Below are 27,076 nucleotides of genomic sequence, written 5' to 3'. Positions count from 1 at the left end.
TCTGCCCTGGACTCATGCCAAAGGCTGCCCCATTTGATCCAGCTGTGAATGGCTACCTGGTCATTTGGGTTGAGGAATCAGAGGTGGCTGAATGTGATGCTAGTCATGTCACTCTCTTTTGTCATTGGCGATAGAAACAGATGTGCCAGAATGGTTTTAGCACTATTTGACTTTGCAGTTTCAAGATCTTTGGGCAGAAGTTGTCTCCTATACAAAGACTGTACATGCTTCCAGCCCAATGGGATCTTGATCCTGATGTGGTCTTTGAATGCACCTAATAGAGAGTTTTACAATTTCTTGCCCTCCCTATTTCACACCAATATATGCAGGGTACAAATATACACGTTCAGCCCAGGATGTTTTAACAACACACTTTCTTATTCTACTGCTATTTAAATGAACCTTTAGAGGGGAAAAAAAAAGAAGCATAAACTTGTGGATATTTAAAAACACATTATTTGAACGAAGTAGGTGTTCTGTTCTGTTTGGAGACAAATATATTCAGAGGAACCATAGTTAAGAATGAGGCTTGCTTTCCACTACAAGCTTGATATTAATCTTCAAAGCCTTTAGAAAAGCCGTTTCCCCATCTTATTTTAGAAGTATAGCCCATGACTAGCACACAGACATTTTTCCTATATTTGATAAGATTTGAAGATGCTGTTTTGAAGATGCAGGATTATAGGGCTCATCAAACTTGCAACATTTTTACCACATTTCTCACTACTTCTCTTCTCAGTAACAACTTGTTGTAGAAATGTCTACAAGATCTATATAGAAGATCTTTTAAAAGTCTAGGACTTGGTGGTAAGGCAGGAATAAGCATCCTTGGGAATTCATCTGTGAATTAGGAATGTCAGAATAGTTTAAATTTGAAACGGGTGGCAAGTTTTCAAGTTGCCACCTCATTTAAAAAAAACAAAGCAAAACTGTAGTCCTTTTACTAGCCACAAGAATGAGACCTTAGGGTATCTCCCTCTCTAATTGTTGCATTTTTTTCCTGAAGATAAACCTAGGATGACAAACTCATCCATCCCCTGCTTCACAGTCATTTCTATCTAATCTCTAAACCCAGCCAATCCCTGTTCCTGGTCCTTTACCTTCTTCCCAATGCCTCACAAAGCAGAGCAAGCACCAGCAAAATCTCATGCCTCATGCAGACTTCTCAGCTATCTAGTCTTGGCTTTTCCAGCAGTATCACTGGGGACAAATTGTTCCTTCCCTAGTAACTGAGCCACTTCCACTTTCTTACATTTATTACTGGGGGAAATGCAACCCCAGGGAGGGTGATGGCACTTCTGGGTATGGTCCAGAAATAAGAAAGCAGGGTTCTAACAGAAGCAGAATCACAAATGGAAACTTCTTGGTAGAGGACTTGAAGTCCCATAGTTTCCATGACACATTTACTTGATTTCTATTCAGGCAAGATAAGACATCTTTTGGAATTGCAACACTGTAACAAGAAGCCATGGGCTCCCTGTTACTATAGAGAAGGCGATGGCAGTGGGGAAGAATCCAGGTGGACTAGGCTGTTCGCTAAAGAGTGGCATGTGGTCAGGCCACCAGAATCCTAGGCTTTAAGATATGCTTATTGCTGAGTTAATAGCACTGCAGTAGTCTAGTAGGGCAGAGAAGGGTGAGGGCTGTGGTCTACCTACTTCAAAGCTAGCTGCACCACAGTAGTATTGGAAAAGCAGGGCAGATAGCTCATTTCACCTGCATCTGGGAGTGGTTCTGACAGCCAGCTAGTTAGCTTAAAGAAAGAAACCTATGGTGGCTGGGATATCACAAGCCCTGGAGGGGCAGAACCTAGGCCCTATATAAGAACAGGACTTGAAACCACAAGGTAGCCTATCTTTGCAGATTACCAGGGAAGAAGCTCCTCCATGATGACTGTGACTGGGAGACTGCCTGAGAAACCCTAGCTGCTTCACTGCCAAAGAGGGGGCTCTACCTTTGAATTGCCTGTGAGCTGAACTTTCTTACACAGCCAGAGTACTTGATTTTGATTATAGCTGGATGGCCAAACTTTTTTGATTTGTAGACCGAGTTTGGGACTGGTCAAGGAAGGAAGAGGCCCCAACAGTTCCCAGGGACATGACCAAGCTTGAGCCTGTCAAGAATGGGACCCAAGCAACAGTATACACTAAGAGAGGGACATCCAGAGCCAGGCACCCAGTGTGTGGAGAAGTGGGGAGGAGACCAAGACTACACCAGAGGCCCAGTGCCAGAGTGAGGCAGAGCTAGGGTGAGGAACCTGCGGCCCCAAAAAGGGCAGAGACTAGGGCCAGGAGCATGCAGCCCAAGAAGGGTGAAGGCAAGGGCCAAGCTTCCATGGCCCCAGGAGGGGCAGATACTGTTCACAAGCTTATGTTCCTGGCAGGATGGAGGAAAAGTCTGGCGCTGAAAGCCTGCTGAACTGATTGATTGATGACACTTGTGAGGCATGGGCATGGCCAGAGGAGAGGTAGGAGGCCACGGATAATCAATAGATGATGATATGACCAGAGATGTTCTGTGGATGAGTAGACCAGACCAGCGATATTCTGGGACATTAGGAGAAAAAGTAGTTGGGAGAGCTGCCAAAGTGTTGTCAGAGGTGTGGCAGGTGAATAAAAAGGGAGCTATCCAAGAGCCAGAGGCAGAAACTGAAAGATCACCAGGGGGATATCCTGCCACCTCTGGTACCTAGCTCCACTAAAAATATGCTACACATGTATGAATGAATATCAGGGAGATAGGTGCAGAGGTCTAAACAGACAGCAGGCCTCCAACTTGCACTAGCTTTCATGACTCCTGCAGCTGGGTTAGGTTCATCTCCTTTTACTTGTTATTTAAAAATTCAAGTGCAAACATACCATAGTGCATATATTTGTGATGCCCAGCCCCATTTTACATACAGTGGTCTATGCACATTAAAGTTTGCAGGAAGTGAGTAAAGGGTCTGTGAATACTGTCAAAGACCCCTTATGGTTTGTATGCGATTACACATACATGCTTCTTTACAGTATTCACCAGTTCAACCTCATGTAAGTCATAGGTCTTGCAGTTTGTATGCTAGACCTCAACATGATAAAATGAAGCAAAACAATTTCCATTTGCAACACATAGAGAACTGCTGGTGCATAAAATCAGTGCTGCTTCAGTTCTTTGGCTGAAGGCTTGGAAATCACAAGTGTAGATTCCCTTCTCCATTGATACCGTGTAGACTTCATACAAAAGGGACATGAATGATTAGGCCTTGTTATATGTTAATTTTGGGGAGCTCCTGAAGCTCTTAACCCCTGGATTGTCTGTGCATTAACACCTTTAAGTGGCTTAAAGTACTCATTATGTGACTCCAATTTACAAAACTCCAGGGCACAGTGATCTCTGATCCATACTCCCCAGTTCCTGTTCAGTTAACACGTCCTCACTCCTCACAGATGTGCCGCTCAAGTTTAAAGTCCTCCAGTATCCCAGGATGCAATGGTCCCTCCTTCGCCTTCCTGTTCTGTGGACTTTCACACTGCTGGCTGCTTAGTGGAGTGGCTCTGGGACTGGAGCCACAGCTTTTCTGTTTCCCCCAGTCTCCAGCCCTTGGGTCCAGAAATGGTGGCACAGGGCACCTTTCCACCAACACTGAGCTTGTCTGAGTGGTAGCCTTTGCTGGACTCCATGTCCTGGGAATGGAAGAAAGTGTGGTCAGTGACAGAGAGCCTGCAGACTTGGCTGGGCTCTGGTGAGCCCCAAACTCCAGCACGCTGCTCCATGCACCTGATCCACATGCAGCATGGCAAGAGCTGGTGGCAGCTGCTGTGAGATCAGGGACAGCTTGCTGCCAGAGAAGCTGCTGCTCTGGGTTGAGACAGCTGTGGGTGGATTTGGGCTGCAGGAGCAGAGCTATGCTGCTGCCCATGTGGACACAGAAGCTGGCTACAAGCAGACCTCACTCTCACCTGTGGAGTGAAGGCCACTTTTGGGGGGGGGGGAGGGGAGCTCGCTGCACCAGCTGTTGCTGCCCCGGCCCCACACCCACTGCTACTGCCAATAGCTTCCCAGGGCTGTTGTCTGGACCACCCCCAGCCTGGGACCTGAGGGTATGTGTCCACTCACCCTGTGTGCTGCTGGCCTGGCCCTGCTGGACCTGGGGGCACCAAGGAAGTGGGAGTGATACAGGGCAGAGCTAAGTGGGGGGGGGTGATGAGGAGTGGGGAAAAAAGTAGGGGAGCAGTTGAGCTTCCTCAGGCTGAAGTTTCCCAGGAAGAGCCTGAGGGACACGTGTGGCTGAGAGACATGCCAGGACGTTTCTGACTGAACATGTGGGCACTGGGAGCTGGGTGGGCAGCGAGCTCCCCACACAGCCCCCTGATGAGTGCTTCAGCCTCACTCTTGAGGGACCCCATTGCCTTGTTCCCCTCCCTGCAGTCTAGAACACTGCTGCTTGCAGTGGGTGAGGGATGGGTGAAACATAGAGAAGTAAGGCTGGAAAAGACCTCCCTACTCACCAAGTCTTTAGTAGCAAATCACAGCTGTGCAGGTGGAGGACAGTCAGAAGAGGTTTCTAAACTGAAGGTGTGACTGCTCCAAACTCCAAGATAGCACTAACATGGATTGACATTTGTGACAAATATACAAGGTGTCACAAGACTCTTCACGTGTCAGTTACTTTACTCCAGCATCTCTGAGTTGACTTTATTTCAACAATGTATCATTTCCACTGCTATACACAGAGGCTGTTCTACTGTTTTTCATTTCTGCTGAATCTGTTATATCCATAGACAATGCATAGGGCAGGCACGGGATGGGGGGCATGTGCCCCCCCCCCCCCCCGAAATTGACTATCACTGTTGCTGCTGCCAGCGTCTGTGGGCAGTTGCTCGCCATCCCCCCATCGCCACCTACACCATCATGGCCACCTGCGGGCGGCCCCTGCTTGGCCTGCCCCCGCCATCACTGTGACCACCTATGGGCAGTCCCTGCTCGGCTCGCCATCACTGTTGATGTCACCGCAGCCACCTGTGCTGCCACCACCACCTGCAGGCAGTCTCCATTCCCCCCAGCCTCAGGAGGCATGAGTTCATGGTTATATCCAAATGTTTTCTAGCTTCTGCTGCCACCGTTACTAGTATTTCTGTCTGGAATCCTTGGCTCATTGCTGTATCCTTTGCAATGCTTCATCTGGCATTCCCTTGAATTCTGGGTTGACCTCTGAAAAGGGAAGAAAGACATTTCAGAGGACAAGACATAAGTTCGGCTGGGGATGGATGGAGGTGAAGTACGAGGGAGGTAGTTGGCAACTCTCATCTCACTATATTCTTTGCTTTATTTATTGTCCAGTTCCATAAAGGCGGTATAGATGAGGGAATTACCATTATAATTTGCAAGGTGATGAGTAAGATTTCTCTTACATTGCTTACAGTAAATATATTTGAATAAGAAACGAGATAAAAGTTGTTCTTCATGATATGGTGTTTGTGTTTAACGTGATGGAGAAATTCCTGTAAAAGTTATGAGCAATCAGGATTCATGGTAGAGGTGATATCTTTTATTAGACCAACTAGATTTTTGCAAAAAGAATTTCTTTAATTGCAAGCTTTGGGGCACAAACACCCTTCACAAGGCATAGGAAAAAAGAATGTAAAAGTTGAACTGTAGCTAAAAGTTGAAAGATGAAGATTGTAAAAGTTGGGAATAGCACATAGGAAAGCAAGGTAGGAAGAGAAATTTTACAAAGATGCCTTTCTACAAGCACATAACTTTGACAGGTATCCAGTAGGGGTGAGTGAAACAGGCCTTATTTGATTTGGCCCTAATCAAGGGACAGTGATTCAATTCATTGATTTGGATCACTGTCCCGATTCAATTAGGCCAAATCTGAATCTGAAGATTCAATGCTGATTCAGAGAATCAGTGATTCAGCCATAGACACAGCTTTATATGTTTTTTTCTACATACCTTGAGGTACCAGGTGCAGCTTATGAATGCTGAGATGGTGGGGTGGATGGAGCATCCCACGGGAGCACAAGAGGGGTCCCGGCGTGCTTGGCAGCGGACCTGGAAGTGGACCAGAAGTACTTCTAGTCCACTTCTGGGTCCACTGCCGAGTGCATGGGGGACCCCCCCAGCTTGGTGATCAGCCATGGGGGGATCCCGGGTGCCCCCCCAGACCCAGGAGGCACCAGTCATTGATGGGGGGGGGGGAGTCCCCCTCACGCTCTGCACCGGACCCGGAAGTGGACCAGAACTGCTGGTCCACTTCTGGGTCCACTGCGACGTGTGCTGGGGACCCCCGCCCCGCACTCCTATGGGATACCCCCCCCATCTCAGCATTCACAAGCCACCTGGTATCTTGAGGTATGTAGAAAAAACTTTTAAAGCTGTGTCTATGTCCGAATCATCTAATCTCTCCAAATTGATTTGGAGGGTTCTGTTTCAATTCAGAAAGATTAAGTGTCTCCTGATCTGATTTGGATTCGGAGATTCGGCTGCCGAAAGAGGCTGAATCTCCACCAAATCAAATCAGAGACCAAAGCTTTGCACAGCCCTAGTATCCAGGTTGTAGCTGTATTGGTCTAGAGGCAAAAGCAATCAGGAATCATGGTAGAGGTGACATCATCTTTTATTAGAACAACTAGAATTTTGTAAAAACATTTCTTTAATTGAAAGCTTTCGGGCACAAAACTCTTTAGCAGGCATAGGAGAACTTTTACATTGAACTTTACAATCTTTTCTCCTATGCCTGTTTCATTTCCTTTCGTCGAAACTGTTTTGCTGTTCCCCTGCTGTTTCAATGTTTCACCCATAGGCTATAATGGGGAAGCACAAAACTGCCTATAACTGTCATTTCTTGCCTGAGTTAGTTGAAACTTACCAAGATGGTAGCCCCTGCTGGGGCCACAAAGCCTGCCATGTTTCAAGGAGATAGGTACAGGGGTTTCTGTGGTGGGGTGTCACTACATCCCCAGCAATGCTGAATACCCTCTCACTTGGAATACTGGTCGGTGGACAGGATAGGTGTCTGCAGGCAACTGTGGCCAGATCCAGCCACATCTGGCTGCACCTTGCCCAGTAGGCCTGGGGTCACACAGCAGCAGGTCCACGTTCTCAGCAAGAGAGGCAGCCACCAAGGCCTGAGTGCTACCTGCCTGATGGTGGGGTATGGTGCCTCTGGGCCTCATCATGGAAGCCATGCCCTTGGCCCATACCTGGCTAAGGAGGGCATCGCCAGCACTGAGGGTCTCGGTGGCCTTGAGGAAGGGCTTGAGGACCACCAAGATTGAAGAGATGGTATCCCATTCAGCTCTGTTAAGGGGGCCACTGATCCCAATCTCCCCGAGGAAGCCCATCTCATGGATGGCCTTCTGTTGCTCCACCAGCCTCTTGAGCATCAGGTATGTGGAGTTCCACTGAGTCTCCACATCCTGCATGATTTTGTGCTGTGGGACATTCAGCTCTGCTTGCTTGTCCCACAGCATCTTGACCCCCTTGATGCTCTGCTGGAAGTAACCTGCCACCTTCCTGCATTTGGAAATGAACTTGCTGGTGGTGCTGGCACTGTCAGTGGCAGCCCTGTCTCCCTCCAAGGCATCCCTGACAATGTGGTTCAACTTGTGTGCCATTGTCAGTGACCATGAACCCACGGGTGAGCTCACCCTCCCCAACAAGCCACCCCTGCACCAAGTGGTTCATGGCCCCCATGATCTCGGTTGCCATGTGAGACTCATCCATCACCTTGGCTTGAAGGAGAGCCCACTGACGGCCTGTCTAGTCACACCAGTGCCCTGTGAGGAAGAGGTAGGTGTGATCTCCACCCTGGCTGCTCCAGATGTCTGAGGTGAAGTGTAAGGCCACCTACAGACCTGCCTTGCATAGCTCTTTCCTCAGGTACTCCCTGAATGCCTCATACACGGAGGACACCACCATCCTGCTGCAGGTGGTGCATGTGGGCACTTGGTAGGATGCGGCCACAAGTGCCATGAGCCACCTGAACCCTGGTCACTCAACTAAGGAGAAGGGCTGGCCATCAACAGCAAGCATCTCCCCAATGCTCTGGGTGATCTTGCTCGCCCTTGCAACGTGCCCCGCTTTCTGTCTGCCTTTCCCTCACTGTTCCAGGGTGGCCTTCCTCTGCTTTGGAGAGATGGGGGCTTTAGGGTGAAAGGGGAACTTCCCTTTGGGCATGCTCCTGCTTGTGCCAGGCTAAGGAGGAGCAAGGGCAAGGGGGTGGTGCCTGCAGAGAAGCATCAGCATCCCTGTAATGCTCATATATTTTATTCGCTTGCCCCGGGTGGTTTTGGCTCAGCAGTACAGGCAGATAGTGTATGTGGGATCACCTGCCAGCTCAAAATGATCCCAGACTACACTACCTGCTCACTTCTGAGGTGCAGGTGCATGTGCAATGCTGCCTTCCCCCCCTCCTCAGCAGGCAGAGGCACAGGAACAGGAGGATCAGATTCAACTGAGCCACTTGCCTCCATATCCTCTACCTCAGCCACCTCCGAAGTGCTTTCTGGGGAAGGAGACCTGGCTCTAGGGGAAACTTGAGGGATATAGAGCATAAACTCAGCTGATTCCCCCTCCTTCCCCAGAATTGTCCTTGCTATGGCACTCAGATCCAGCTCCAGCTCCAATTCTTCCTCTGGCACTGGAAGGCTCAGCATGGGAAGTGAAATGGGGGTGGAGGAGATTGTCATGCTGGTGCTGGTGCTGCTTGTTTTCATGGTGTGGGGGGGAGGGGGAGGTTATGGCTGATTCTCTTGAGATGCTGTCTCAGGCACAGGAAGTGGCGCTGGCACTGCTCCCTTCCCCTTGCTGCTTGTGGAAGCTTCATCCCTGCTAGTTGTAGGAAAGAGGCTGCATCTCAGTTTGGGGTGGGGGGAGCTTACACCTTTCCCTCTACCCCCTCTTCCGCTCCTCCCTGAATGCTTACCAGATGCCTTTCCACCATGCTTCACGGTGTGTTTTATAGTGTCTTGCTTTTATACAAATATATACATGTATCTGCGTTCCTATGTAAATTCTGTAAGGTGTGTAGTCTTCTATGCTGCAAAGTATAAATGTATCCATGTTCCTATATAAATTCTTTAAGGTGTGTAGTCTTTTATGTCACAAGGTATAAACGTATCTGCATTTTATAAGGTTATAAATTTTATAAGGTTATATTATAATCATTTTATAAGGTGTGTAGTCTACACTGCAAGGTATAAATGTATAGAAATAAAATATAAATGGATCTCCCTTCCTATATAAATTAAATTCTATAGTGTAATATCCAATATAATTATAACATTGGAAAGAATAAATCAATGAATATAATAATAAAAGCATCTAGAAGAAAGAAAAAGGTATTCTGGAATCCCTCTTGCTAGTCTAGAATAGCAAGTAGGAAATCATTCAAATCAATGCTAGTAGTAACTTTTGTTTTCTAATGCTCCTGAGCTGCCGGAAGATAGCTCAGTAACTGTCAGACCCCAAGGCAGAAAGCAGGCCAGTTCAAACAATGCTACCTTTTATGCTGTTTTTCCATCCCTCTCCCAGAGAACTGGGATTGGAAGGGACCTCAGAGGAAGGATCACAGTCACTGGCCAGCTACACAGTCACTATGAGAGCAGTCCTTCCCCTCTCTTCCCCCTCCCTCTCCTTACTTTCTGTTTCCTTGCAGGTAAGCCCTGCTTTAACTTCAAAACTCAAAATGTTTTGAAACTTTTGAAACGCTTTGACTGCTCTCGTTTCATTTCAAGGCTGTTTTGAAGCCCTTTGTTCCATTTCGATTTCACTGTTTTGAGCTCGAAACAAGTTGAAACAGTGCTGAAATGAAACAGCCAGCAAAATTTTGCACAGCCCTAATGCAAAAGTGATGGTGCAGTCCAAAGTGACAGTTATAGTACTCAGTGAAGGTCATAACCAAACTTATATTTGGTGTTGGCTTCACAAAATTTGACTGTGGGGACCCACATATCATGGTGTGAGTTAATGACAAAGCCACACCTCTCAATTATCTGTCATGTCAAGGGACAAATTGACGTCCAAAGTTCCCTACATTCTACACAAATTTGGTATCTCCACACTTATATTTCTGGCATGTGCTGGCAGAGCAGCTAAAGCATCTTGCTATGGCTCCAGAGGTATAAGTTTGAGCCTTGCTCATGAGTCATGATGAAGGCTGCTCTCAAACTGACCTCACTGTAAGAGGGTACTAATTCTGTAGGACTGAAGAGTCAAAGCCAGCTGGATGCGATGCTATCCCCATCACTCCTGTTTGTGCAATAGCTAAAGAAACTGTCATATGTTATCCGCACTACCCTGATATGCCACCTAGGCTTGGGTCGACTTTTGACGCTTTTAACATTGAAAATTGTCTATCTCAAGATTCATGCCACTGAGGTACTAGAGCCATTCACACTGAAGAAAGAAAGCCCACAGCATGTCAAGTTTCCTGTGAAATGGCATTTTTGTGTTCCTTATTTGGGGGTCACCCAATGCAGATAGACTTTAGCAGGATGAGAGGGTTCTATAAACCTGAGAATGAAATGTGGCTTTCCTGATTCACAAGCCAGAGCCCTACACAGATGAGCCATCCCTTATCTCTACTATTGAGATGCTGGTGTGTGGGAGAAGCCTGATTTATGCTTTGGAGTTTGCTGCTGAGAGTCACAGAGGCAGACAGTGTTGTTGCTAGTAGAGGACTGAGTGGGAATTGACAATGCCTGACCTTTTCTGAAAATCAAAAACAGGTGCAGCATGGGAGAGAAAACTGAGGAAGCAGAGTGTTATACAAAGATGATGGCATAGTTTAGAATTTGACCACATGTACTCCAGGGTAGTGCAGGTCTTTAAGTTGTAAACCTTGCCTACAGCTGATCCATTATCACAAATTTACTATACACTAAAAGCTACTTCATAGCAAGCACCAATACGTTACATTGCCTGTGATAGCATCAACCCCCATAATATTGCATGTTGTTTGGACATTGCTTGACAACTTGCCTACAAGCAACAGATTGAGAAACACAAGAGGAGAAGCTGAAGAGCTAAGGTTATGTATCTTAAACTATGGAAACCCCTTGTGTGTAAGCTAAATTAGCATAGCCAAACTCACCCAAAGGAGAGGTCCTGCTTGGAGAGAGAAGATTTGGTTCTGGGACCTAATGCATGATCCCACCATCCCGCCACCTGCCTGCATGTGTAGCATGGCAGAAGGGGAGATTATGTGGATTGCACATTAGATCCCATTGTGCTTTTACCTGAACGTGTAGAGGGGACCTCTGAGATCACATTGCTTTGGAAATCTTAGGACTGGATATCAAGGGAGATAGGGAAATTCCATCACAATTTTTCCATTTAAACTTGTTTCAACCTCCCCCGCCGAATTTTCACAGTCAAGTTAATGTGTGGAAAAAATGTTTTATTTTTCTGGGGTTTTTTTCTAACCTAAGACTTAAACATTTTGTTTTGTTATTTTTTTGTTTGGTTTTGGGGGTTTTTTTTGCAGGGGGGGGTCTGTTGAAAAAAGGGAGGGAGGAATCAGCAAAAATATTGAGTTTCTGTCAATTTTTTTCCTTTTAAAATTTTTGTGGGAAATTCCTTCTATTTATCAATCTGCTCTATGGAAGCAAGACTTTCCTGACAATGGAAAAGTTTTAAAATCTTATGCATAATGCTGCTCTGATATAGTAATTTTCCACATATTGTTATTGTGCCCAGATTTGGTAGGTGAGCTGCTGACACACCAGAGACCTACAATGTTCTCTTCTCAGTTTTTCCTACTTGAGCCACTTTGTCAAGATAGGTCTTTGCTTCCCTCACTCCCATGTATGGAGGTGTATGAAGATGTGTGGAAGTATATGAAGAACCTGCAGGGGCCTGAGGCCCTCAAAAGAATGGATCTCTGAAAAACTGTGTGTATCTTGGAGAAACTTCAGAGGGGCAAGCTATCCACAGACCATCTCTTTCTGTGGTGTTTTTGGGTCCCCAAAAGATTACTGGACTCAGAGCCTCTTATTGAAAGGGTAGTAAGTTCTACAGCATGGCAGTTAAAGGCACCTAAGTTAGATTTAAGGTACCCACTACAGTCCTGTTCAGTGGAGTGCTTTGAGTTTAGTAGGAGGGAGACAGGGACTTTTCCAGAGTGGGGGCCACTCATGGCCTCATGGCACAGCCCCCCCCCCCCTTTGTGGTGGGGGACAGCAGGGACTGACCTCGTCTGCCTGGCACCCGCATTGACACTGCTGCATTACGTGTGTGGTGCAACCAGGCCACCAGGTATGACTGCTGGGGCCAGCACAGGTCCTCAATGATCAGGATGGGGTCAGAGGAGGGGCAAAATGAGGCGCTATGGGTAAGAATGCAAGGGGAGCGTGGAGAAAGGGACTTGATAGTGGGCATTAAGATTTGTGGAGGTGTGTACTAAGGCAATTTGTGCTCCTGCAAGTGCATGCCCCTGCTCATCTGGAGGCGGCCATAGTGTCCTCATTGGCATTTTTCACTGAGTCACTCAGGATACCTGCTTTCTTTAGCGCTAGTTGCATCCTTTTGACATTTCAGGTAAAGATCTGCTACCTTTCAGGTATCCCCTAGCAACTGCTTACAGGAACCATAAAAGCCTCTCCTCAAGTTTTTGTGCCAGGCACTGCCTTCTCCTTTGGAAACTCTTCTCCACCTCCCTGAATCCAGTGTTGAGCCTGATTTTTTTCATTACCTCTTCTGCTGTTCTACCCAGAATGCTTTTTCAAGGAAACAAGTTTATTCCAATTTAGAAGCCAGATTGGGAGTCAAGCATTACTCCCTGTTGATTCAGTTCTGTCTTCCCTGTGACTCTCCACCTCTGCAGCATTGATGGTTCCCTTAGCCATGAGCCTTCCTTCTTTTCCATCTTTGAATAGACTCATTGTAACGTGGGCAGGCCCTTCTCCCAGGGATATCTCCACTAAATCTTCTAAGCTTTCACCTCCTTCCCTGGCCAATCACAGGCGTCTACCCTGGGATCTCCCCATGACACAGTTCTTCAGTAGGAGTGTGTGAAACGGGCCCTATTCAATTCGGATTAATTAATTGATTCGAAGCACTGTCCCAATTTGATTCAGCCAAATCTGAATCTGAAGATTTGATGCTGATTCGGAGAATCAGCGATTCAGCTATAGACACAACTTTAAATGTTTTTTTCTACATGCTTGAGGTATCACGCACAGCTCATGAATACTGAGTTGGTGGGGTGGATGGAGCATGCCCCCCCCAGACCCAGAAGGCACCAGTCACTGAGCCCCATGCTCCTTCCCCCCTCTCCCAGCTCTTGTGGGACATTCCATGCACCCCAGCATTACAGCATTCACAAGCCCCCTGGTATCTTGAGGTATGTAGAAAAAAATTTTTAAACTGTGTCTATGTTCGAATCGCCGAATCTTTTGAAATGTCTCTGAATCAATTTGGAGGGTTCTGATTTGAGTTGGAGAAATTAAAGGGTCTCCTGATTTGATTCAGATTCAGAGATTTGGCTGCCAAATCAGGTCAAATCTCCACCTAATTGAATCAGGGACCGAAGCTTCGCACAGCCCTATTCTCCAGGTCTCTGCCTGAACAGAATGTTGCTGTCTTACTATCTATGAAAGAAGCATGACCTCTTGGGTTCTTGGCTTAAACCACTGCTCCCATGCAGTTCTGAATCCTCCTCCATGTTTATAAATCACCATTAATGAACTTTTACCCTAACCAACTGCTTTCTCTCCAATTAATTTAGATCAAAACTATAGTTCAGGTCTTGTATGAATATAACTCTGTGTTTGGGAATAGAGGAGAAAGCCCTGCATCGGAACTCTTTATCATCTCAGGAGGGAATGAAGGGCATATTCTCTGTTACCAAGACTCTGCTGTGCTACTTATGCCAAAGGGGGCTGAAAGTGAGGGTGAGTATAGGGTCATGACTGAACTGACCTAGTATGGAGAAAAGGTGTTTCTGAGGGAAAGATATCAGAGAAGCTGCAGCTACATGGCTACCTCGAATAAATTTGAGCTGAATCATTCAGAATCCTCTCTGTACTCCTGTGAGCACCACACTCTTCTACTTCACACTTAACTTCAGACTAAAGCTGGATATGCCCCAAAGTAACCATGGTCTTTGAGACTCAGGACTATAGATGCAAAAAAAATGTTTACTTTAATTGCGCCATTGAGAGTATACATTAAAAATAATCCAACAGTGCCCTCTAATGCCTAGAAATCAGACGCTGTCCCAGTAATATCTATGGGTGTGTCCAGATGAGCGTGGTCATGTGGTATGTGGCAATGCAAACACCTCACAGTCCAGTGTTCTCTGTGCTGCAAGGGATATCCAGGGGTCAAAAAAAAAACCACAGAAAAAACCCCAAAGCAACTCATGTTCAGCCAGTGTGCACTGCTGAAAAGCAGAGCCAGGCTGCCCAGAGCTGTACTCCACTTCCAACTGTGCTCTGCACAGCAGAATCACCATGACTGCAGCCCTGGGAGGCCCCCAGCACCCCAAGTAAGGATGCTGGGGCCAGCCCAGTGCTCGCCACAGCCTCCTCTACCTCACCAACGGCAACTTGCTGCCTGCCAAAGCACATGTGGCACGGGCATTCCCTAGGGACAAGTAGCAGTGGTGCAAGGTGCGCCACTGCTACTTGTTCCTGGGAAACCAAATGTCCATGCACATTTGTGGATATGCCCTATGGGGGTAATAGCTTGTTTTCTATAAATTAAGCTTATCATACCTGATCTTGTAACTCTAGCCCTAAAGGGTCTGAGTACAATATAGAGATAAGTTTGAGGGAAGAATAGATACAACCAGAGATGTTCCATTATTTTTATCCTTCAGCAGAGATACTGCAAAGATACATGGAATTCCTATCATCTATTTTAAAGTGCTTTGGTATCATTACTCCTCTTTAAAATGGGCCCAGAACAACCTCTGCATGGAAGCCAGCGGGAAGTTTGCAAAGATCAAGACCCTCATTTCAGTGGAACTTTTTACACTGGTGAGGAAGAATCCGTGAACACAGTCGTCATCATCATCATCATATATTTGATAGTGGAAAACCGGTTCCTTTCATTATCTGTGAAGTAACAAGCAGCCTTTTAAGATGAATACCTTTTGTTGTTGTTTATCAGTCCTTGTTGAGATGCATGAGTTTGGTGGAGTGGAGGGAGGGACTAGGAAAAATTATGTGCGTAAATATTTAAAATGTAATCTAGTCTGTAATCTAATCTGGAATGTATATTATAGCACATAATTTACTATGCAATTTATGATAGCATTAACATACAAAAAACCCTTTGAGACTCTGCAAGAGGCACATGTGGGAACAAAAAAATGTTCAGCACGGGGGCAAAATTAGACCCCTGGATATCCAGGGTCAAAAAATAGCCCAGGGAATGTAATCTTTAACATACCACTAATGATGGGGGAAATGACAATCGGTTGTTATTGGTACAAGAGGTTGAGCTGGCAGCATTTCTTCAGTCATGTGACTGAAGACCACCACTGGTGAGTAAGGATGCTATTGTCTAAGGCACATGACGATAAAACAGTGTATACTACAATGCATCATCATCACAGATTCCACCAATAGCCAGTGTCTGTTGAATCTCTTTTCCCATATCTTTTTGGTGATCTATTTAAAACTTATAGAGTAAACATAGCCTGCCTTGGAAAATGGTTCTTAGTGATATGGTGTGAATGCATGCAGGCATGAAGTCTGATTATGTTGATTGGATATTGTCTAATCTCATTTTTATTGTGTACAGCTTTGATCCTATTTTTGATATGTCTGCATAATACAATGATGATACAGTGGTGATTTGGAAAGCGTTGTGATTTAAACAATTCCTTCCCCCTTCCTGCCCCCTCCTCCCCCCACCAAGCTGAATAGAAGAAAGAGGCAAAAATATGTATGGGATGTACAGGAGTGACAGGTTTTTATACTCCTTCCCACACCATCTCAGTGTCTTTTAGTGACCTATTTTTCAGTAAACAATAAACTTTTTTTATTTTTGAAGAGAGCTTTAGGAAACTTTGAGTTGGTTTTACATAATTTAGCTAAGCGCAGCAAAGCTACTTGTTATATACCTTATACGCAAATGAGCCAATTGGAGGAATAAGTTTGCTTTGCAATGATTTATTTAAATCTCTCTCTGTATATCATGGAATGGAATCCTCTTAATAAGTAGGAAAGAATCAGTACACCTCTTAACAGTGTAGCCTGGATAAAAACTACCACACGTATTAAATGGGACCCAGCTGGTGTATATTGTTTATGTAAAACCTCTCATTTCTGAGTGCTTCCAGTATAGGAGATGAGATAGGCAGAAGCTATCTGGAAAAAAAAATAAAAACAGGATACGAATTTAAACTTATCAGTATTTGTGTTGATAATATAAAGTAGTATAAAGTGTGATCCTACATTCCTTGTGTACTCAGTATTCCTCCTGAAACGAATGGGAATTTTTGAGTGAGTATAAATGGCAGGAATAGACTCAGAGTGAGTGCTCCTCTCATTGTCACAATGAGGCCACACAAACAATTTTAGAAAAACAGGAAAGATAGGGGTATTGACTTAGTTAATGATAGTGAACCACTTTAAATTCCCTGCATCCTTTCTGAAGTGAAAATGGGTTGGCACATTTGCAGTCAATGCCTTTCTCCAAACAACATGCCAGAACACTCCAGCAGACACTCTCTATGATCAGGAGACATTTGAAAGCATCTGTTCTTCACTTGGACCCTATTGCACTTCATAATGACTTTTGAATGCAGGTTAAATAAATCTTTCGTTTTTATTACATTTTTTTTTTAATCTTGGGAGATAGAGGGTGAAGGTTTAACTGTGAGACTGGTGGACAATGGTGTAATAAAATCTAAAGTATTTAACCAGCTTTATACACATATGGATTTCTGCTCTTAAGTCAAATATTAAGTTAAAATCCAACCATAAAACTAGGCGATGTGAAAAATGTACTTTAAATGCCTTGTGTATAGTACTAGAAGTAATCAGAACTTAATATGCTATAGTCCATTCTGAAATAGTAGAAATTTAAAATAAGCTTTCTTTTTAAACTAGAACCCATTATATCCTACTCTGACAATTAACAATCTTTTTGTAAGATTCATGTTTATTCCAAACATGCTGTAATATGAACATATTTTATCTTAGTAGAATTGCACAGGTGCGATGCCAGATTAATCTTTAACACAAATTGGGGCAACTTTTAAAAAATAAATCCCACCAAATGGGAAATAATCAAGGTAAAATTATCTGTTCACTTTTGTGGTCTTGAGGACAGATTTACTGGAAAAAGAGCTAGTTCTCCGCTATTCTCATTCTTAAGTACCCTTGCATAAAAAAGTAAATATGAACTGGTCTGCATGCCTGAAACTGTGAAATGAGCCCTTTGCTTTTTTTTTTTTTTTTTTTTTGTGGTAGGGGATGTCCTGAGCCACATTTCTGACTAGGGTTCTCAACTAATCTTTTGGTGCTGAGTTTTTCAAAAGAACCTAAGGGAATTAGTTGCCCAAACACCACTGACTTTCCATAGAAGTTGGGCATTTGGCTGCCTTAACTGCCCTTAAAAATCTCAGCGTAAGTACTGCACAAGCACTCAGTTGTGCATCCAGACAGGCAGTTGCACTCACTAATGCAGTAACTATGACTATCAGATCCCTGCATGCAAGTGCTAATTAATAATTAATGGTAAGATACTTTTGCAAATTTTGCTCTATTAGTCCTATCTCGACCTTGGTATACATTCAGGATACTCTGTTGAAGCCAATAACTGTTCTGCAAAGCAGAGGAAGGCAGGATGCTATATCCAGTGGTAAAAAACTAAGGCTGAGTATGGTAGGCAGAGAAGAATGCCCTTGGTTTTGGCTATTTGTGATATTAATAAGCACAGCATGCTGTGATAGTCTGATGCTGAACTATGACTTAGAACAGGGGTGGGCAAAATACAGCCCGCAGGCCGGATCCAGCCTGCCAGCTGATTGGATCCAGCTCACAGGCAGGCACTGACCAATTGACTGTATCCGGCCCTACCCGCGACTGCCCCTGCTGTGCTCTGCCTGTGGCTGAGTCCTGCTCGAGGCAGAGCATGCTGTGCTTCCAGCCTTCCCCACCAGCAGGTACAGGTTCTGAGCAGGGCTCCTGCTGTTGCCGCTTCCCAGGGAACTGCTGGGCTCCCCCAGCCTCCAGCAACTCAGGAAAGGGCAGGAAAACAGCTGCCACCAGGGGCAGTAAACAGAAGCCTGTGCGAGAGGAGAGAGGTGACAGGTAGCTGAGCCTGGCATCACAAGCTCATTTAGTCTCTGTCCCACACCTGCCTGGTGGGCTGCAGGCAAGCATGCTCTGGTTCCTGCTGCTGTTACTTCTCTCACCTGCCTGCCTAGTGGGGCTGCACCAAGTGTACCCTGGCTTCTGCTGCTGCTGCTCCCCCCTCCTGTCTGTCCCTGTCTGTCCTGCAGGGCTTTGTGAACAACCAAGCTCCTTCACACCCCCTGCCCCCAGTCCATTCATACACATTCCCCTGCCCTGCACAAGCAGGACCAGAGCGAGCTGCAGGCAGAGCACCACTCCCCTCAATGCTTCCCTTTCCTACCTGCTGCCCCACCAACACATCCCACACCTGAACCACATTTGCACCCCACATTCCCTACACACACCCCACACCCACACATACACCTACACCTCCCCACACATGCACCCACACCCCCTAACACACTTTACCCCCTCATCATACCCACACACACATCCAACAGTCCCACACAAATCCACGTTTTACCCCAAACTCACCCCACCCGCACCATACCCACACTCATCCAGAAGTCCTACACATCCCATACCTCAACCAGACCCACACCCCCCCACACATCCTACATGCACACATACCCCCACTCCCCCCACACTCATACCCCTCCTATGCCCCCACACACTGCACCTGCACCATACCCACACCCTACACATCCCCCCCAACCACATACTACCCCAACCACACCCCTCCCCTACCCCTCCACACACAATATACAAACAAACTGTCCCCTGCCCCAAAAGGAGTACTTCCTGGGCAAGGGGAAAGACTCCCAGTGGCAAAGGTCAGGGGCCAGGGCAGGACTTCTGGTCACAAAATGGTGACCAGGGGGCAGGGCACCTGCCAAAGGGTTGAGCTACCCTTGCAGCCCTCGATGTCTCACCAAAACTCATTAAGCAACCCTCCACCTGAAATAATTGCCCACCCCTGACTTAGAATCATAGAAAAATAGGGCTGGAAGGGACCTCTGGAGGTCATCTACTTCAACACCCTGCCTGCAGGATCATCCCTATCCAAGCCATCCCATACAAATGTTTGCCTAACCTATTACTAAAAACTACACAGTCAGCCCTGTCACACATGTTAGGTGCCTATTAGGTGGCACAGCATCCTTAACCTGCCATGAGAAAATCATAGGGACAGTGGCAGGCAGTACCCTGCTGCTGCAAGGATTGTTAAAATATACTACAGAGATCCAAGGTGAGGAAGGCATGTCTCCCACTTTAGAGGAAGGCAAACCCCCTCAGAGTCTATAGCGGTACTGTTCAAACCTTTGCCCAACCTTTCTGGCCCCTTATGGCAGCCAACAAAACCCAGAAACACAGGAAATATCCATAGCATACCACAGGCATAACTACTCCTAGATCATCCCTTACCAATACTTATTCAATCTTTTCTTGAACACCTCCAATGATGGAGAGTCCATAACTTCCTTAGCCAGTCTGTTCCACTGCTTCACTCTTCTTCTAAACAGTGAAGAAATTTTTCCTGGAACCCAATCTAAGCCTACTTTGCTGCAACCTCAAGCTACGTTCATGTCTTCAGCAAAAGAGAAAAGGTGTGCCTGCATCTGAGACGGGGATTGTCATTGTGACAATTATTTTATCATGGGGGTGTGCTTTGAAATTTCTTTATGTAAATTGTTGGGTGGGGGTTGCTGTAGCAGGAGAGTAATATACTGTATTGTGAAAATGTCCTTTTAATATTTTAGACATATAATGGTCAAAACGAGAATAATGAAGACTATGAAATCCCTCCTATAACTCCTCCTAATCTCCCAGACCCCTCACTCCTTCACTTGGTGGATCATGAAACTGGATATCATTCACTGTGCCACAGCCTCCCTCCAACTAGCCTGATACCAACATACTCCTATCAAAACATGGACCTTCCAGCCATCATGGTATCAAATATGTTGAGTCAAGATGGACATCTCCTCTCTAACCAACTACCTACTGTAAGTAATTTTTCTTCTTTCACCTGTTACCCTGTTTTATTTGATGCATACAATGCACTGAAGGTCATCAACATTGTGATAAGGTTGATTTGAGAAGGATATTCATACATAGACTTTATGAACCTGGGATCAAATTAGTCAGTTAGCTTAGGCCAAAGCTGCTTTTGATTCAATGGGGAATGCATTTCAAAGATACAGATATAGATGGTATGATTGACTCCATTGCAATCATTTGCATGTCTGTGTTCAGCATGACTTTTTATTTTATTTTATTTTATTTTATTTTATTTTGTGACTTCCTAGATCCTGTTAATATTCTAGTAGTATTCAAAGGGCTGGTTTTGTATTTTGTACTTGGTGCATAATGTCTTACACATGCATTCTGGATGTGAAGGTTGTGAAGTGCACATGCTTTATTTTTCCTACATACTTTGGTTTGATCACCAGCAATGAAACTCCCAAAAAGACCCCAGGCCACTGCAGTGCCAAAAATCTTTTGAATAATACATGTAACATTAGCTTCATTCCTAATATTGTGTAATGGGAAGGCACATCTCACTGGGCTGATGGCCAGTTGCATACCTTAAGCTGTACTTTATGGTATGGTTTCACAGGTGACTGGTGCCTCCCGAGTCTGGGGGTGGGTACCAGATTGCTGATGGGGGTGGGGTTTCCCAGCGGCCGATCGCCAACCTGGGTGGGGGTCCCAAGTGACCAATCAACAAGCCAGCAGCAAAACCAGAAGTACACTTCCGGTTTTGCAGCTGGCACTTCCAAGGGGTGCACGGCCAATCTCAGGGGGTACACATCCACCCACGTGCACCCCTTACACGTTGCCAATGTATAGTTTTAAAGCCCACAGCAAAAGAAAATGGTCCATCTACAGGCCAACTTTTGCTCTCCTGACAGTCATTGAAGCTTTGTAGCTTAGTGGAAATGGAGTAGAATCCATCCCCATACCTTCAAATTTAAATTACCTTTTGGATTACTGGGGAGTAAGGTAATACCATCTGAAGTTTCATATTACTCTAGTTCAGGAACATGCGGATAATTAATTAAAAATGTAGATCTGAGAAAAAGCCAATGGATTGATTTAATGCAGGACTGAGATGTGTTCAGCGTTGAAGCAACAATGTTATGCAGGGCTTTGCCTTTATTTCACCAGCAGCATTGAATTCTTAATGAAGTTGTTAAATAGTGTTTTCTTTCTTAGCAGATTTAAGTACTAGTAGGTTTCCTATATTGTTTGCTTTTAAGATCATTGATTTCCATGGGTGTCACTGGAATACATCAATATCAAACAGAGATGATTTTGCTTAATTAACATGCTAACAACTCCATAGCAATCCTGGCTAAAGAACATTTGCTTTTGCTTCTCTTAATAGATAAGATTTTAGGAAGAAATAATATTCAAAAGGGATATTGTCACCAAAGTTCCCCTAATTCTTGATGTGTGCTCACTTTTCTTTTTTCCTTCCTTTCTTTCTTTCTTTCTTTCTTTCTTTGTCTTAAAATTGGTATGCTTAAGAAAAAGCTCATGTTTTGCCTATCAACATTGAAAATAAACATCTTTTTTAAATTAAATATTACATAAGGCTCCTCTTTAGCTTGTAGGTTCTTAGGTGATTAAAACATTCATTTCGGAGACAAAAAAGAGTCAATTTTGCATGAAAGATTTTTCCATAGTTGAATTTAAAGTGCAGCCCCTGTGCTTGACCCCTATTTTCATAACATGATCATTTTATCCTTGTTGATTGTCTCATTTTTAAGAGGTGATATTGCACTTATAAATCAGTTTTTAAAATACCCAAAGAAACAAAAATAGTGGGATTTATTAAGCAGCTTCTGTATGTCTGAAATAATTTATTTTGGAGTAGTCCTTGGAAAATGTTCTCTTTCTTATTTTATGGTTCTGTTTTACAAATGCAACATTGTGACAATCAGGATTGAGGCATGGAAGATAAGAAGGGGGCTTAGTGTGCTTTAAACATAGAATAGAGAGACTAAGATTTGTTTCCCCCTTACAACTAAAATAAAAAATCCAGTGAACCCTGAATTTTTCAGTTGATAGTGAATTGAAAGTGTTTGGTTTTAAACCAAAGCCTTTGGAGGTACAATTTATCTTCAAGGGTCCTAACAAGATATGAGGGTAGATGAGGGAACGAACTGTGCTGCAATTTTAGGTCAAAATGAAATCCTCTTTTGCCCTGCTGCCAAATGTTTTTTTCTCTGCCATCAAACTTTTTATTGAAGGCAAAAGAGGTTTTCTATCCTTCTCCACAACAGAGATAAGCCAAATTGTGTTTTTGGATGAACAGAAAGGGTCCCCACTCATTGCAATTTGTGCACATGACAGGGTATCATTTATCCCAATGTGCATTTGTAATTCCTATTAGCATTAATTGGAGTTGTGGTGAATTTATAGTTTGGTGACCCCAGGGCACAGTCCAGCGGGGAGGTGGAGCAGCATGGTACACCAGATGGGAAAGCACCCTGCCTGCATGTTCCTGGCTGTCTCCTCCTGAGCAGTGGCTGGAGGCAGGAGATGGGCTGGGCTGAGCTGGGCAGTACTTCTCTTGCCTGGTGCATGGATCAGCCAGGGCAGGGAAGGTGGAGAGTGCTGCTGTGAGCGTGGGCAGGTCACATGTGCATGTTTGTGCACATGTGTGTGTATGTGTGTGTGTGCTCGTGTGTGTGTTTGGCACCCCCTTGGCCATGATGCCCTGGGTAGTCACCCATGTCGCCCACCCCTAAGGCTGGCTCTGTCCATCAAGCTCTATCCTGGTTGGTAATGGTGTAATGAAGTAAGTTGTGCTTCAGATATCACTTGTGTGACATTGCAGGGCATTTGAACTGTGGCAATCCTACTTGAAAGTTAACCACATTCAGATAGATATTTGCCACAGGAAGCATTCATCCATAAGAGGAATGTGTTTATTAACATTTCAGAACCAGAGCATTTATTGCTCTGTATGCAGTGATGGAAAGCCAATCTGGAAAATGAGTCTTGATTGAGAGTTAAGCAAGTAGTATGATGAGATTTGAGCTATGCTTCTGCTTGCAATAGCTTATGTTCTTTTGGGCCACATGTGGTAAATCTGTATGTTTTCTGCCATTTGTTTCATTTTTATTTCTAAGGTAAGAGTACTTTCTGTAAAAGCATAAAAAACACTGAGAGAAATTCAGGGTAAAAAGTATAAATATTGGTTAGGGCTTACTTTTAGTAGTAAAGGTTTCTTCATGTATTCTGAGAATCCAAGACCACTAAAATGACATGAGGTAGGCATCACTGAGAGCAACGGGAAGTTTCATTTCACTCCATAGCTTAAAAAATTAATAAGAAAAGTATGAACATAGAATTTTTTGCCTCTGATTCAAGAACATCATAACACTCCCTGTATATTTAAACAAGCCCCACAACTCCCCACTGAGATATAAAAATTATTCCCATCTTGCAGGGCCACTGAAACAGAGAGGTGAAACAGTCTGTAGAAAGTACCACAGTGAATTGATAACAAGCCAAAATAGAATATAGGTGTTCTGACTCCTGGTGCCATACCGTCATGTTTCAAAGGCATGTCAAAATGGGAATCATTTCTTGGTGACACTGGGGATTTTCTAAAGCCCTGGCATTAGGGTCCCCAAAGCTGTATCTTAACAGAGAAGGTTTTGCAAAACCAAAACCAGAGTCACCTTCAAATTTGTTTATTCCTCACCATCCTCACATCCTCTCAAAAGCCTCCTCTTCTCTTCATCTCCTCTTCACCCTGTCTGTTTTTATTTAGTCAAATGCCCCTGAGGGGCACATCCAGATGAGTGTGCATGTACCTCTTGCAGCATCTCAAAACCCTTTGAGACTCTGCAAGAGGCACATGTGGGAACAAAAAAATGTTCAGCACGGGGGCAAAATTAGACCCCTGGATATCCAGGGTCAAAAAATAGCCCATGGAAAAAAAGTGGGGCAGGGCATGGTCCAAGACTGTGCCCTGAGGCAATTGGAGGCTTGGGTCCTCCACAGAGATGCTCTGGTAGCCAGTCAGAGGCTGTGGTTGGTCCTCACCCCATGCTGAAGCCACAGGGAGCTGGACCCGGGCTCCGATAAGCGTGGGGTGGGGGGTCTGGAGGCTGGGGCTGGGTGGGGCAGCCATCAGGAGCCTGCAGGTGCAAACAGGGGCTGGGGCTGGGTGGGGCAGCCATTGGGGAGTCTGGGGGTACAAGCAGGGGATGGGGCCAGGTGGGGCAGCCATCAGAGGGGCTGTAGATGCTGGTGGGGGATGAGGCCGGGCGGGGCAGCAATCTGGGGGGCTGAGGGAGCAAGCGGGGGTTGGGCACATGGGCCCTGCTGGGGGAGGTGTTAGCCCCTGAGGGGGGCATGTGACCCCTGTTGGGGGGCTGTAGCCCTGTCGGGGGGAAGTCCATGAACTGTGCAGGGGGACTGCACCCTGCAGGCCACAGGGGACCCACCCCTCCTGAGCAGCTCCCTCCCCACATGATCCACACACCCCACAGCTCCCCACATCCCTCCACAGCCACTCACATCCCCTCACACCTCTTTCCACCCCCCTCCTGAAAACCCCACATCTCCTCAGCACACACCCTGAGTGCCCAACTGCCAGACAGGATGAGACCAGCTGGCCAGAGCTGTGGCTACAGGGGCAGTTATCCCCACATCCTGGCTACTGAAGGGGTCAGGAGGATCTCTAACTGCTCTATGGTAAGAAAATCAAAGGCAAACAGCAAAACATATAGATATTTAGAATTCATTTTATTATGATCATAGAGATGCTGGTAGGCTTCCAAATTGTTTTAACACTGTAGATCTATCAATAAAACATTTCCCAACTGATCACTGTCTTTCTGTCTCTCTCTCTCTCGTGCTCTCTCTCTATATATGGTGGTCTTTTGTTTTAATTGTGGAAGAATATGGATTTTGGGGTGTTTTACAGAGTGACTTTGGGATTTGTTTTTATCATGGATTTTTCAGTTTTCAAGTAGGAAACACCAGAATTCCTGCGAGGGAGGTAAATGGCAGGACCCAGGCAGAAGAGCCTGCTCAGAGCTGGCACCTTGGACCCAGCTGGAGGTGGCTGACCTCCTGGCCAACTGAGTCTAGAAGGACATGTTTTGATGGTTCAAAGCAGGCCACCACACCTGGAACATCTTCCAGCTGATAGTTGCTCAGATGACAGGGCAGGGGCACACATGGCAGTAGTGCCGCACAAAGGCCAACTCTGCAGCCACAGCCCACTGGCATCTGGCCCAGATGGCAGATGCCTCTACTGGCTGTGCAGTCCCCATCCGGGTCTGGCAGGTATGCAGCCTTGGGGCCACATGCTGTTGCATGCTGTCACAGATGGCAGCAGGTCACAGTCACACAGCAGCCCCCACTGCCAGACTGCTGCAGTTGGTAGAGGTTGCAGGGAACTCAGGGCTTGTTCAGCAGTCCATCTGGCACAAGGGGTAGTGTCACCAGGTACCAAATAGCCGGGCCCCAGAAGCTACTGAGAGTGAGTAGCTCTGAGCTACTTGCTAGGGCAGCTTTTTGTACTGATGGGGCCAGGACAGGGCAGCTTTTTACACTGCTGGCCCCAGGCTTTAGCACCCCCTGGCTGCAGATCTAAGAGGATCCAGGCAGGGTTATTTTGTCCCAAGTGGAACAACTTGCACCACACCAAAGTGCATGTCCGGGCACATGCGCTGAGGCAAAAAGGCCTGGCTCAAATTTGCACTGCTTCTATTTGAGCTCCTGCAAGCACACATGCCTGCATGTGTGGATGTACCCAGGGAGGAAGTACAAGGGTTACAGAAAAGGATCATGTGTAAAATCTTTCTCCGTTGAAGTCCACAGAAATTTCTAACTCTGGTGTGGTAAGGATGGTGAAAAAAAGGAATTGGATGGGGAATGTTTCAGTCACAGGTGAGGGAAGAGAGTGGAAGGTGGTAAATGAAATAAGGTAGAAAAGGCAGAAAGAATACAGGAGAACAGACTGTATTGGACTGGCAAAGGGCCCAGAAAAATTAGAAGGTGATTTAGTAGGAGAGGCAAAAAAGTATTGGTGGGAAAAGATATTTTCTTTGGTGTTTTTAACAGTCCCCCTCCCCTCCCCCCCCCCCCATCATAACCCTCAAAATACCAGGGAGAGAGCAGGAAAAAAAGGAGAGAGGGGGAGAAAAAAAACTGAATAACATATTCTGTTGTTAAGAAATTAAACGGTTTGAAAAAAGAAAGAAAACTTCCCAGTAGAAATGTTAACTAAGGAGAAAGAAGCTACTCCTGACAAAAAAAAAATATGTAGTTTTGGCAGAATACTATGAAGAAGCTCTGATCAGCACTTTTTCTGGCTGGAGTGAGCCACTGCTCATCTTGCTCTACAGTCAAAAGGATGAAGTGATAGGGAAAGCATGGAACACATGCTTTGGTGTCTTAGATGAGGATCATGTCCAAGTTGAGATTATTACAGGTAATAAATAGCATGTCACAAACATTGCAGCTTAGAAGGAAGTGACCGGAGGTAGCACAGAACCAGACCTAAGAAAACCCAAGGTAAAATGGCTAAGATAGCTAGTGAGGTCAGGAGCATGCTGGGTTAAAGAGCTGTTGTGAATAAATGAGTTTTCAGAAGGGATTTGGCAGAACATATTTGACAGAAACAAAGGGTGATAAAGGTCAGATCCAAAGAATTTCCAGTGCAATGCAAACATATTTCCATAAATATTAGATCGCAGGCTGAACAAGTCTCAAAATATCTGTGTTCCTTATTGTACATGACTATCCTCTGAGTCACTAAGCATTTGACCATGCTCTATCCATAAAGGTACTCTCTGTTG

At 45.4% G+C, this 27,076-nt stretch overlaps 1 protein-coding gene across 4 annotated transcripts in view; it reads left to right on the top strand.

Annotated features, from left to right (window-relative positions):
• The window catches only part of TOX2 (TOX high mobility group box family member 2), a 397,444-nt gene that overhangs the window by 200,629 nt on the left and 169,739 nt on the right, over positions 1-27,076 (top strand). For all 4 annotated transcript variants that reach the window (XM_059733260.1, XM_059733261.1, XM_019490298.2 and 1 more), the window contains one exon: positions 20,003-20,248. In XM_059733260.1, coding sequence (XP_059589243.1) covers positions 20,003-20,248 — 246 coding nt within the window. The remainder of the gene's footprint in view (positions 1-20,002; positions 20,249-27,076) is intronic.

The sequence above is a fragment of the Alligator mississippiensis genome, chromosome 9 (genome assembly GCF_030867095.1).
Source record: "Alligator mississippiensis isolate rAllMis1 chromosome 9, rAllMis1, whole genome shotgun sequence".
Classification (NCBI taxonomy): Eukaryota; Metazoa; Chordata; order Crocodylia; family Alligatoridae; genus Alligator; species Alligator mississippiensis.
The sequence above is the reverse complement of the archived record's forward strand: the minus strand, read 5'-3'. Positions and strand labels throughout refer to the sequence as shown.